General features: G+C 36.6%; 1 protein-coding gene and 1 long non-coding RNA gene across 6 annotated transcripts in view; one reads left to right on the forward strand and one right to left on the reverse strand.

The window, feature by feature from the left end:
- Ino80 (chromatin-remodeling ATPase INO80) overlaps positions 1–13,662 on the forward strand; it is a 68,395-nt gene that overhangs the window by 21,131 nt on the left and 33,602 nt on the right. For both annotated transcript variants that reach the window (XM_014240645.3, XM_070107195.1), the window contains exons 11-14: positions 3,345–3,503; positions 4,472–4,574; positions 6,304–6,401; positions 11,321–11,624. In XM_014240645.3, coding sequence (XP_014096120.2) covers positions 3,345–3,503; positions 4,472–4,574; positions 6,304–6,401; positions 11,321–11,624 — 664 coding nt within the window. The remainder of the gene's footprint in view (positions 1–3,344; positions 3,504–4,471; positions 4,575–6,303; positions 6,402–11,320; positions 11,625–13,662) is intronic.
- LOC138856342 (uncharacterized) lies at positions 5,336–8,239 on the reverse strand. 4 transcript variants are annotated; one of them, XR_011395548.1, is made up of 4 exons: positions 8,060–8,239; positions 7,918–7,993; positions 6,273–7,792; positions 5,336–5,770 (listed from the first exon to the last, which is right to left on the reverse strand). It is a non-coding gene; the product is annotated as an uncharacterized lncRNA (long non-coding RNA). The 4 variants fall into 4 exon arrangements; XR_011395549.1 differs by having other exon boundaries at positions 7,918–8,011; XR_011395547.1 differs by having other exon boundaries at positions 5,336–5,509; positions 7,918–8,239.

Here is a 13,662-nt window from a genome sequence, read left to right on the forward strand (position 1 = left end):
TCATAATTTCTTTACTCCATAATCTATATCTTAATTTTCTCCTTATTTACAATTTGTCATAATATTTCTATTATTCTATGCATACATATTTGCATATTACATACAAAAATAGATAACAGAACTCAAATTTGCGATCGAATTCATTTGAAACCGAGCGCTCTTGCAACCATTCAAAGGATTTGAAAGTGAAAAGGAATGCTGAAAAGGGTAGCAGCGAGCTGTTACGAACAAGAACACAAAGCGTGCCACCCGAACACGAGTGGCACGGTCCCTTCGTCTTTCCTCGTCGTCCCCTCGCCCACAATAAACTGGTATGAGACTCTTTTGCGTCCCTGTCTGAAACGGCACTTAGCAATATTGTGAAATTGTTATGCTGCAATCATCTCAAATTTCTCTACTTGCTCTAGTGCGCTTCCGTTTTCTCTCTAATGTCGCATTCATGATTTTTTACTCTAAAAATTAGCCGCTTTGAAGGCGGCTTGGACATTATTTTTTTATGTTAAACATGTAGCTACTGAAGAATCCCAAGCGTTTTAGGAGCTAGATATAGTACAACTTTCGTTGTAGATTTACGTGAGTACCTGCCGGCGACGGCCTTACCTCACGGTGTTCAAAACACAACGGATCAATACAATGCGTTGATCAGCGCCCCAAACAAAACGAGCTTATGCAAGTATTTATTTGGATACCAGTGGCAGTGTGTCTGGGTCCACACTACCATCTTGGTATGATTCGAGGCCGACCTAAAACCTCTTCCGTTTTCGGGTACGGCACCCAGTTACTTGTGTAACTTCTTTTTTTCGAACTGAAAATTCAGTTCTTCCAGCATTTAGGTTTAAACCACAGCCACCACGATACTCCCCAAAGGGCCGAACCCAATGAGCAGATTGAACAGAAGTCCAAGGGCTTTCTGCTCCCCGTGGTACCGGAAAGTCTCCGGTCAGACTGCGTAGCCTAAACTACTGCCAGTTGAGCTCCCCATTACTCAAATGACTGGTGACATTTGTCGCTTGAACTTCAAATGTCTTTTTATTTGCTTTTTCATTTAAAGTGTTTCTAATATCAGTTCAAGCTGAGTATTATAGCACTATCACTCCATATACTATGCTGATATTACTGGGCAAAGAATATAATAACAGTCATAGTGCATATTGGCTTTTAGTCGCCTTTTACGACAGGCATGCCTTGCCGCGGGCATATTCTTTCCCCAAACCCGCAGGGGAACTAGATATAGTACAGTAGGTTTACTTATATAATATGCGAAATCTCATTGGTCAGTAACTATTCGACCAATTGGCATCAAATCGGTATATAGAATTTTCTGCTATCTTTATGTTACTGTTAGAAATTTCATAAGATCTCTTCACTCTACAATATATAAATCTAACTCCATAAGAGATATCGGCATAAAACTTTGCAGCTACAGTGACTGCAAGGTGCGGCACATTTCTTACATATATAAGATACTGTGATTTAGTGTCAAAAAAGGATGAAATCCGAACATGTATTACCTTTGCCCCTTCTTCGTACTTCAGAAAATAATATTTGTTTTACTTATGTGTCTTGTATCTAGTTTGTTCTTTATGCTGAATACATCGGCCAATGTGTCAGTTATTTTAGTAAAATTTAGTTTAAATATTTTCTCGAACATACTACATGTAGTACATTGCTGAACACAGCTTATCTCAACTTAATATTTTATTCACTGAAAATGTGCATGGAATTATTCTTATATAATTTCCCACAATTAACTCTGGAAACATTTCGCCGAAGAAGCAATCTTTTTAATTTAGAATATTTGTAAATAGAAATGTTATCCTAAGCGCCTTAGATTTTTCACAAACAATTTATCTTCAGTTTAAGCCAAATCTGTTATTTATACGCTGGCGACGAATCGGAATATTAAGTTACATTTTTTATTTAATTTTTTTTGTGAGTAATGTGATAAAAATCAGTATCGATCAGAGCTGCGTCTAATAATGTACAGTTCAACTTGTATGTGTGTTTATCGTCATTTAATAGTACTTCCTGATGCGTTTGAAGTGACCGCTCTTAAACTTCTTAAAATAAATACGCTTCACTTCCCTTCCTACCACTTTCCCCATTCGACGTATGTACATTCTAGCACACTTTGTCACATAAATTTGGTTTGTATGTATATATGCCTGTGGAAACACATGTTTTACCACACAATCAACTAATATTTACTCCACGCTTTGTCTCGCCGTTTAGCCGCCCCCTAACGCAGGCTACTTGCGCCTTGCCGCCTACGTACGAGCGTTTTGGCTGCAAAGATTGCACTCTGCCTGGGTTGGCAGCGGTTTTGCCATTGACATTGATAAATTATTCTGCAAGTGTTCATGCATAAATCACAAACGGCTTGCATTACCAACAGCAGTGGCCAGTGCCAGCTGGAGCCGAATCCACTGGCAGCTCATCCAGCCGTTGAGTAAACTCTCTGGCGTTAGAAGTGCCAATTGTGGCGTCTACTGAGCTTACACTGCTTGCAAATATACATATATCTTCTTGCAATAATTTCACATTTCTTTGCCATTTCCACATATTTAATTTGTGTTTTTTATTTCTCTTTTAAACTGTCTGCATTTGTAAGTGGTGGCATTTGTTGGCATAAGTTGCTGCTAATTGACAAGTGATTTAGTGGAAATTTTATTTACTCGCGCGTATTTTTTATTGCCTCTGACTTTTTCGAAAGGACATCAATTCCGTTGGTTTTGTTGTAACTCCTTTGTAGTTAACTTCGCAAGGCGGCTCCTTGTCTCCAATAATGCCAGGGGAGAGTGTGATGCCGCTATTAATAGCTGTAATTTTAATGATATTGTGACTCAATGTTTTATATTTATCGTCATTTCTAAAGTGGATCGTAGTTGGTCCTTGGTATGAGGCAGATTGGATAAAACAGAACTATAAGGCAATGGTTGTTTTTCGATCAGAATTTACCTTATGAACGTTGTTACGCGTTATAGATAACATAAACGATCATTCATACCGACGTTTCGGCGGTTCATAATTCTGAGAATGAATCAATGTTTTTCATAGATTTAGTATTCTAAATGACATTCAGTTCGTTAGACATCATCCTAAATGTAGGCAGCATAATTGCTCTACAACAAAACGTTGCCTATAACAAGGAGAATTAATAAATACTGATTTGCTTTAAAATCTACACCACTTTGTCATTTAAATATTTTGTAGATTATTTAGAAATCCTTAATAAAAACATTTATTAGAAACTAAAATATAATTTTACTCTATACAATATTTGTTTCATTTTAACTAAGACACTGTATTTTAAAATTATATTAAATCATATTTCTTAATTCCAGGTGATTTTCTATGACTCCGACTGGAATCCGACCGTCGATCAGCAGGCCATGGATCGTGCGCATCGCCTTGGACAAACCAAACAGGTGACTGTTTACCGGCTTATCTGCAAGGGCACCATTGAAGAGCGAATCTTGCAGCGTGCGCGGGAAAAGAGTGAGGTGAGTGCTGCTTTTTTCGCTGTAAACATTATACGAACGAATTAAAGTATTAGGCACTTGCGATCGGTGCCCACAACTTGCCACTTATACTCTTGTATATATTTGCCACTTAGTTCCCTTTTGGTAACCGCAAAACGTTTCAAATTGCCAGTGCACAAAAACAATTGAAATCACTTAAGAGACACACTTGCCTCCATACATACTTACATGATTGCAGTTTGTCGGGCTGCGGGATGTGCGCGCCCGCATTCATTGTCTTGCGTGGCACGTGCGTTTTAGCGTGTCGCCACTAGCCCCTTCTTCCGCTTCGTGCCACAATAGCTAGTTGTGTTTGTTGTGTAGCACATGTGTTTACCATAGATTTTGGTTGCAAGCAACACGGCTTGCGTTCATTTGTGCGATCAGTAGTAAAATGATCTGCTTATCTTTCATAAAATGTTGTCGCTTTATATTGTGAGCGTTGCTGTTGTTCATTCATTCTATTCGGTATTCTTGTTGCAGCCGTTGTTGTTGCATTAAGCTGTAGTTTTGTTTTTCAGTTTCCCGCACCGGAAACTAATTATTCAATTTAAATGTTGTCGAAGACGATACCGCTGTTACGCCTTCCTCCATTAAGCGAGTAGAGTTTCAGAGTTTTTGGTTTTGCTTTTGTAGGAGTTGCTCATTTTTTTATGGAAATTATATGTTTATAGGTATATGTTGGAAATGGGGTAGGCGCTTTGGTTGTAGAATGTAAGCCGGTTTTCATACAGTCTTTAAATATTCAGAATTGTCTTTCGATATCGAATTGAAAAGAGAACTTGATGTTCTCTCAGTAATAAATTACACGCATGCATGGTTTTTAAAATAACCTAATTTTTTTCTGCTATTTGTCGATCGAATAGTTTAAATAAATTGCCTGGAACTATTTATCATTCATTGTTATTCAATATTTTCATATTATATTTGTATTACTTTTCAATTTACAGATCCAACGTATGGTCATAAGTGGTGGCAACTTCAAACCCGATACCCTCAAGCCAAAGGAAGTGGTCTCATTGTTGTTGGATGATGAAGAAATCGAATTAAAGTGTAAGTACCATTCATAAACTTCCGCGAGAATTTATTTGTCTAACCTTCACTGTTTAAAAGCAACATTCATTTCTTCTGTCATCAAATCAAATCTGTATCATCAGATATGACCATATATGCGATCACTCCAGATTTTGTACAACCACAACTTAATCATTTTAACTGGTTTGGTGAAATTTTTAATTTTTTTTTTCTGAGCTGAGTAGTAGAAAGTGGTAAACAAGTTTGAACCCTCGTCGGATGCATAGAATGTGATTTAGTACCGAGTTATAACAGATTTGGTTTAATCTCTGCTGCTCTTTTTACGAGTTTACGAAAGGTTTAGGTTCCATGAATTGTAATGTCTCATTTCTTTTCATCAATTTTCCACAATTCCGAAAGATAAGCTTGATGGAAGATTTAAGCATTTTAGATACCATAAAGTGACTATATTTCCGATTAGATTTTAGTACTAGCGGCCCACTCGAGGAAAGGATCAGACGATCTTTACATCATCGAAAATTTGCCAACCTTTATGAGGTTAGGTAGTAGACTTCTAAATATGTATATCAATTCACAATATTTTCGGTGCTTCTATGTTATCAGAAATGTGGGATCTCTCTTGCAGATTTTTCAGAGTCCTGATAATATTCAGCTCTTTGTAGCGGCTCTTGACATTTCAAAATGCCTCAGAATAGTTCCAAAAATGGCTAGTTCAAAAATAACAAAAGTTTTAGGTGTTTGGGTTTAAGGCGCAAGCAGCAGTTAAGACTCACACAACAATAATCAGAGCTCTTCCAAAAATCTGGTGGTCTGACAATTGATCACAAGTAGGATATGTACGAGTAGGAACTCCCGGGACAGCCGGGTTCATAGACCGCAAGTATTGTTCATTACCACTATATTTTTACTTAACCAGAATGGAAACCGCCAGAGACTGTGAACTCGGAACCCTCCTGCAAATTGTGCAAGTAATGCTTTCACCCGGCAACAACAACATTTGCCAGAATTTAACCGGATTTTATAGGTTCGCACCGCGGTTGATTGTTCGGACGTTGTCGTCTTTAGCGACCAATCTAATCTAATGGTGCTTTTAGTGGTTTTTGTTGTTGTAGCGAGTACCTAAGCACCTATTTGGGATAATAGCAAAAATCAACTGTCATCGAAATCACTTGGTGGTAGGTCCAAGAAACGGCCTGTTTCGACTCCGTCGGACCCTAGGAAGAGCGGTATTAAGTGAGTGGTTAGTGTAATTCGGAGACTTTTTGCACACAGGACGAATGTTTTTTATGTTGGGGTCTATTCTTTATAATTAGGAGTTTAACCTGCTACAGTATCCAGAACAAAGTTGCGCTGGTTCACTCTGGTTTCACGTGGCACCCCGAGCTCACGATCTGCGATGGTTTGTGTTTCGAATGCAAGGACGCCATTCACTGAGAAAGAGTCGATGAAGGTGTTGAGGAGTGAATTATGTTCCGGAGAGTGCGGTGTTTTGACCTCTTCGGCTTAATCTTATACCTGCTACAATTACCCTACAATAGATCCAGTCACGATCAATCTCCATTTATTGTGATAAAGTATCTAAAGATTAAGATGTTCACCTAGTGTCTAGATTTTCTCATTTCCACCAATTATTTAATTGTCTCTCCTTTATCATTTACCCCACATTAAGCAAATTAAAGTGAATTACTCTAAAACTACATGCAAAAATTGAATTACCTTTTTAACTATTTCTCATTTTCTCTTGCAGATCGCCAAAAAGTTGATCCGGATGCGCCATCCACTAGCCAAAATAGAGATGTACCCGGTGTAAGCAACGATAAGAAACGCCAACGCAATCCAAATAAGGTGCGTACCAAAAGTCACTTATAAAAATATATAACAAGTAAATTGAAATGGAACTACGCACACTTTAAATGGTCGCTTTGGACTGGGTAGAAGGCAGCGCGAGTTTAAACGCTTGCAGCCCACATGCAGTGGCTATCTCCAAATCAATCTGAACGCTTTAAAAACTGTAATCTAGCTAAATAGTTGCATTTATGCATATGTATGTGTATGTATGTCTAAGAGCAGACCGTAAGCGTAGCGCAGTGTTAGCAATGGTACCCACTTACTTTCCACTTGCCACGATCGCAGCACTGTGATAATGTTAATAGCATTAAAGCGGTGAAAAGTAATGTGGCGCATGCGCAACGAATGCCATCATTGTGCAACAATACGAAGTGTTGCACTTGCAATGTCATAGTGCTACTTAAGTGGCGCGCACGGCTCTCGGTGGTCCAATGTACTTGCCTATGCTTCGACTTGCAACACCGCGTGGCGTCGTTAGAAATGGTTATTTACCAACGCACTCTCTTTTGCTTCCATTTTCTTTCTAAGCTGCTATTATATCGCACTTCTGGCAGCTTAATTCAAGTACAATTTCGCTTAACAATTTCATCTGTGTCTGAAGACGTTCTTCCGACTTTATTACTATTATTATTTACTGTTGTTCTGCTGCTTCGATTCATTCTTCATTTTCCGCTTTAGCTTTTAATGAATATAAAATGTACATGCAACTGCTTTGTCGATTGCTGCACTTGTTCATGTTTTGCTCTCTTTTTTATTATCATTTCTTCCGAACCCCTTCACAGACAATGCCAACGTCATGGTCACGTGATTCGCAAATAGTGTAAATAACTGCAGGGAAACAACACACTTCAATATGTATCACTTCAGAGTGCGTAGACCACTTCTTCGGTTGCACCCGCTTTTTGTAGTCTTCATCTCGTATTCTAACACTTATTATGCTTTTTAGTGTTTTACAGAGCCATGCACCGTTTTTGCAACAAGTTATAAGGATTTCCATGAAATAGCAAGGAGAAGTTCTCTTTCGATATTCTTTACTCTAATTTTAGCGAATGTTGCATTAGTATTCTCACTCAAGTCACGAAACACTTTAAATTATCGCAAATATTAGTGAATATACAAATTATCATAATTTCAAACAAAATTTTAGTAACTTATTAGGGCCTTTCACATAGGGTTTTCGGAAGCAGATCTTTAAGAATTCAACTCCAGTCATCTTCTGGCAAAGCAAAGATTAAGTCTTTAGTAGCGGTTCCGTAGTGCCGCTCATTTCATATTCACAATGTATGTAATCACCTTGGAAAAATAAGGCTCGAATTTACTCCCAGTTTTGTTGTAATTTTAAAGGTTAAGTAATGTTTTCGATGAAAATGTATCTCTCTCAATTTGAACTATTTAGGTATTGTAAAAATGAAGTAAACATAATAAAATTGTATACTCAAACGAGGTTACAAAGCGTAAGGATTGTCAGAAAGGCTTCAAATATCATCAAAAAATTAATTCATTCATTACTCACCGTAATTTCGGGCAAAAAACAAACGCCAAGTCGGTAAAGAAAACGATTACATATAATGTTATTTATTGACCTGAAACTAACGCATTTCTTCTTTCTTTTAAAAGATCAATAAATAGTTCATCTCCAATGAACAAATAATTACTTTATGCCATATTCTCGAGGCTCTGAAGCGTTTTGTGATATTACCATCCAGATAGGAGGTTTCCACATCTTTCCTTACCAAAACTGACTACATATTTTTATTCTTTGAATTTTTATATTTCAGGACTTGACTTTGTTTTCCAACCAAAGAAATATTTCAAATATCACACACTGCTCTATATAAGCGCTTACAAAAGTGACATGAAAAGTTACAATTTTAAATATTTATTTTTGACAGTAAATTATTTGATTTTATAAAAGTTAAAACACAGCATCATTAAGTAAGGTTGCGATTTTGTGAAAATTATGATTACCACTAACACCTTGATATAGATATTTCGCTATGTTACATAATTAATTCCGAACGTAATATGTTAATATGTAGATATTTTTTGGTCACTTTTGCACTCCTTTTGCCACTGGGGAGCTTTTCATTTTAATTGCTTTTAAACTCTTTTTACCTGTAAATCTGCTATTTGTTCTTTTATATGTATTGTCTGCCCTTGCTTCTTTTTAAATCATGTTTACCATATATACCCCTTTTTAGTTCTGGCCGGAAAACGTTTCAAGTTTTGCTTATTCCACTTCCACCAGCATTTTTTTCTACTCTGATCTATACTATATTAAGATACTTATTCTTGAGCGTTTTTCTTCATCGCTTTTCTTTTTGTTTTTTTTTTTGTTACTCATCCGTTTCGGTAAATGATTTTGTGCCTTCAATGGAACACTGATTATACTATAAACTCGCTTTAACTGACAATGACTCTACGGTTTCTGCAAATGGCGAAGTCAAGTTGGGGTAACCGCCAACGAGTGTCTGTCACTGTGCTATATTCATTTGTGTGGCAAGTATGAATACCAAAGGGAATAAGTATCATAAGCAACAGAAATTTCCGTTTGTATACAGAACTTTGTGATATTTCTGTGTTTTTTATTTGTGTAATACAAGACCATGAATGAGTGCACGGTATATATTACCTATATATGTATTAATGTTAGGACTGTGTTGGAAATATAGCGCATACTCTTGTTGTAGGCTTGCTTGTCTACTGATTTTATTACAATTAATAAATAAATCTGATAAAGAGGACCTAATCGCGCATGGAATCAAATCTACTTTCGTAACTGGTGGCAATACAGAGATCAAGAAATTATGGTCTACAAAAAGACAATAAAAAATACTTCTATATTATATTTAGATATTTTATTCACAATAAACAAACGAAAATTCAAAAGCAGTTTTGGACTTAAATAACCCCAAGTTGAAAGAAAAATATCCACTAAATTCCAAATCTTTTACTTTCTGCAAGAGCTATCTATTGCAAAAATATGTCGAAAAAGGGTTCAGTTGATGCAATTGAAATTATTTCACCAAAAAATCGATCTTCAGAAATCACAAATATTTCCTATAGGGTATTTCCTTCTTTCAGTATATACTTCATTCAATTAAAGTGTCTTAACTTATTTGACATAATAATTTATAAATCAATGCTAACATTAAAATATCTCGCTAAGAATTTTATATTTCGGTTAGTATTTACATTAGGGGTCATTTGCTGACAACACTCAACGGAAATGAGAAATACATATATTGATAATTTGAAGTTGATAATTAGTCGTATCTCCTTCCAATGCAATCTGCTTTTTCATATAAATTAAGCTCTTTAGCTAAATATATTTCAAAGAGGTCGTTGTCTTCATGAATCAAGTAGCAAAAGCGACTTATACATTTTTAATAAATATATAAATATTATACATAATTAATGGAAGTTGGCCAGTTTATATTAGCTTTTAGTTCCGCACTTAGTTTCTTTGACTCATATAAATTTATATATTCCAAATTCAAAGCTCGACCAAATCCAAACTTTAAAATAAACTAAACAGTCCATTAGACACTCCCCTACTTATCTCGAAGCCCGCCAGAAATTATGCTGAGTCCGAACTTTATTCAATCAAAACTTTATAGCTATTGTTTGGCAACTCAAACTTTAGTAAGAATTCAAGCATTCGAGTAAACTTTCACTCTAGTAAAGCAAATACAATGTTATTGATAGCGGTTCCGTAATATTCGTTGTTTTCATATTGAAGATGTGTGAAATCCCCTTGGAAAATAACGCTCGAATGTACTTTCAGTATTGGTAGTAGTTGTGAATGCTAAGTATGGTTTTCGATGAGAATTGGTTGTAGAATCCGACATCGCAAAAGAAAAATAGTAAAGTTATATTAAGTCTGTCACAATGTTACTAACACCCAAAAGTAAACGTCAGAGACTCTATAAAATATACAATATAATCAGCATGATGAGCTAAGTCCATTTTGCCATGTACTGTCTATATATACGAGATATCGATCTGGACATTTGCACACGTCCTTTTCTCTCCAAGAAGTCAGAACCACCGATATTTGACCACTATACCTCCAGGTATATGCATAGCTGCCATACAAACTGACCGATCAAAATTAAGTCTTGTATGAACTTCTTTCTTTGTGAAAGTTATTATAGCTTTGGCACAACGAAGTTAACGTTTTTTCTTTTTTTTTTTAATGTTAACTTGGTCAATATGTAGTTCGTTCCCAATGAACAAATAATTACTTTCGCCATTGTTACCCTATTTCAGATTTTAAATTGAAATTTACTTTCAGTAAACTCAACATTTTTGTTATAGCAATTTATTTATCACATTATGCTACATTCCACTCTTAAGTCTTCGTTTTCCATAATTGTAAATTCATTTAAATTTTTTCTAATATTTATTTCTGTTAGTCAATTACTTACTCGTTCCTACTCTTTTCATGCCGTTTTTGCGCTCATACATAGTTGCAACGACCATTGTTCCGACTCCTTATGCTTTGACACGTTCCACGGCGACCAACAGCCACGCTTGGCTGGGCATGAATGACAGAGAGCCTCCAACAGTCTTTTAGAGAAGGCAAATTGGCGGAAAGCATTGTTACAATTACAATTTTGCTCAATGAAAACACACAAAAAACAAAATCGATGAATATGTAATAATTATGTGTATGTGTAGATACTCGTAAGTACTAAGAAAATAGGTCTTAAAACATTTAGTACGCGCGTGCTGGGAAGTTTCAGCAGAGTGGAGCAGAGTCATATGAATATTTCGAAAACAATTTATTTACAGCTTAGTGCCACTGCTCGGCCAACATTTGCTAAATTTTTTCAAAACCAACAATTTTTCACCATTACTTTCCGTAGTCGGACCATAAAAACGCTTTACTTATATTTTTTTCTCGTTTACAGCAAACACAACCAGGTGGCATCACCATACCGGCAGCGAGTAGCGGCATTGAATCCGCCATCCGTGGCGACTCGCCGGCCATGAAGCGCTCGAAACTGGAAGCCAGCGCCACAAATGATGATGACTCAATCGATGTGGCTGCCACATCGGGCACGTCCAGCCCGAGCACGAGCGCTGCCACAGCAACGGGCAGCAATATGGAACCATTTGTGCCCGGCGCCACCACCGTTATGCACCACGATGACTCCGATAACGAGGCGCTGATTGTGGACTGCGAGAGTCCGTTGCATGGTGCTGAATCGCCTAGTGAGTACCGAATCATAATTTCCATAAATTTTAGAAGAATTTACAACAAAAACAACAGCAACAAATAATCTTACAGATGACAACTATTATACCAGCTTTTATGATACATACTTACACATAAATAAGTATCTATTCGCTCACTTGTAGCTGTTTGTGGCAAGTTTTTCTTCAAATCGGTTTTTATTTGATTTTTTAATAATATTAGCTAGCGCTTAGCGTTGCTTTGCTGCAAAGTTCGTATTCATCGTACCTGCTTGCAACAGTCGCACATTTGCTGCCAACACAAAAAATTCAAATGAATTCAATGTTTATAAGATTTATTTCAGTTAGTAGGTCTGTGGGTTGCCACCGCAACTTGCTACTCACAAATATTATACTTGCATTGTTGCTATTGTATTTCGATTAATTCTTATTGTTGTTGCTGTGCTGCTCGTACGCGACATTTTGTATCAAAATGGTACATCGTGAAAAACTGTGTGATTTCGCTTTGGTTCGACGCAAGTGGCTGTGGCCCAATCCACAGTGCGTGCCACAAGGTGACCAGCTGAAAAAGTACAGTTTTCCTGTAACCAGCTTTTCGAAATATCGTGGAAGGTGTACTACCTTCAGAGAAAATCTAACGTTATCCTATTAAGCTTAATGGGAGTTCTACTTATGTTGGGATTTTTAAAACCCAAATTGTCTGATCTCGACTTCGGAAATATAACGCATTTTATCAGCTCATAATCAAGTCATATAGGAACTCGTCGACAGTGCATAGAAAATTATTTAACTGAAGAAAGAATTGGGTACATGACCCGTATAGCTTAAAGTTGTTCCTTATAAAGAGTTCCATTGCTTGTTTTAATCTCCGATATAAGTCGTTCAGAGAGATATTATTTATACATATGTGTCTAAAGATCCGTTTTCTAATTTCGTTAGCTTATTTCTAATGCAAACTTGTGCCATTTTCTTAAACAATGGTATTAATTTTTTGTCGATATTAATTTGGATAAAGTCTTAGGCGTGGGACTATCAGCTAATTTGCTTTCCAGGTGACTTTGTAATATCTACTTACAACTTGTGTAAAACAGTAGTCGTTATTTATGTCCGCTATTTACAATGCAGATAAGGAATTTGCCTTGGTACCTTTAAGAAGGTATCATTCGGCAAAGCGAAGAATTGACCGCTTTTGAAAAACTTTCGGGTAAGTAGTCAGGTTAACAGGTGGGACCTTTGGCCTTCTGAACTTGCCATCTGAGATTTGACATTACAAGTGAACGAGCCGACTTCTGTAGCTAACCACACCAATGGTTTTATCTTTATGATGGTTTCTTTGAGCATTAAGCTTTTCAGTGTCTTTTGAAGTTTTGCTGTAAATTTGGTTTTCAGTTAGCGCTAGTGCTTTGGCCAATTATTTTCGGCTTGGCGGTCAAAACTGTTTTTTGTCTTTTTCACTTTGATCTTTATGTTTGCTATAAAAATGTTGGTTTTTTTTAAATGTGAACGATATTTTAGTACCTCGATTTAATAATATAAAAAAAAATCAATAGTGGTTGAGAGCGAATAAGGTAAGAAAACATGTGAATACATATTTTTTTAAATGTTCTAACCTCCACTAACTGATGAAGAGAGAAGCCAATAGAGTGAGGCGACCTTGGTCCTAGTGGTATCACAATGGGCCTCTTAAAGACCTAGGTGAGTCGAAAGACAGCCACTCTACCTACCTACCTACTTTCACGACGAGAATGTACCAATTTGGACACACATGAAAATTTGTGTGTGGTCACCTTAAAAAATGAAAACTCCAAGCTCTACAATCAATTTTGAACAAGAACCGGCATTCTTACCTATGTTTACCCATTTATTAACCATTTTTGTTTTATTCAATTTATGCTTAGATGTCGATGTTTTGGCTCGCTCAAAGTGCTTGTGCTTGTTGTTGCCTTGCATTGATTTCTCGGTTGCCGCACAAAATTGTTCAACAAAATTTGTAACACACACACAGCCCAAAGCTTGTAAGCAGCAATCTGATGCTAGCAACACCAACATACACATT

This window comes from Bactrocera oleae, chromosome 2 (assembly GCF_042242935.1).
Source record: "Bactrocera oleae isolate idBacOlea1 chromosome 2, idBacOlea1, whole genome shotgun sequence".
NCBI classification, from domain to species: Eukaryota; Metazoa; Arthropoda; class Insecta; order Diptera; family Tephritidae; genus Bactrocera; species Bactrocera oleae.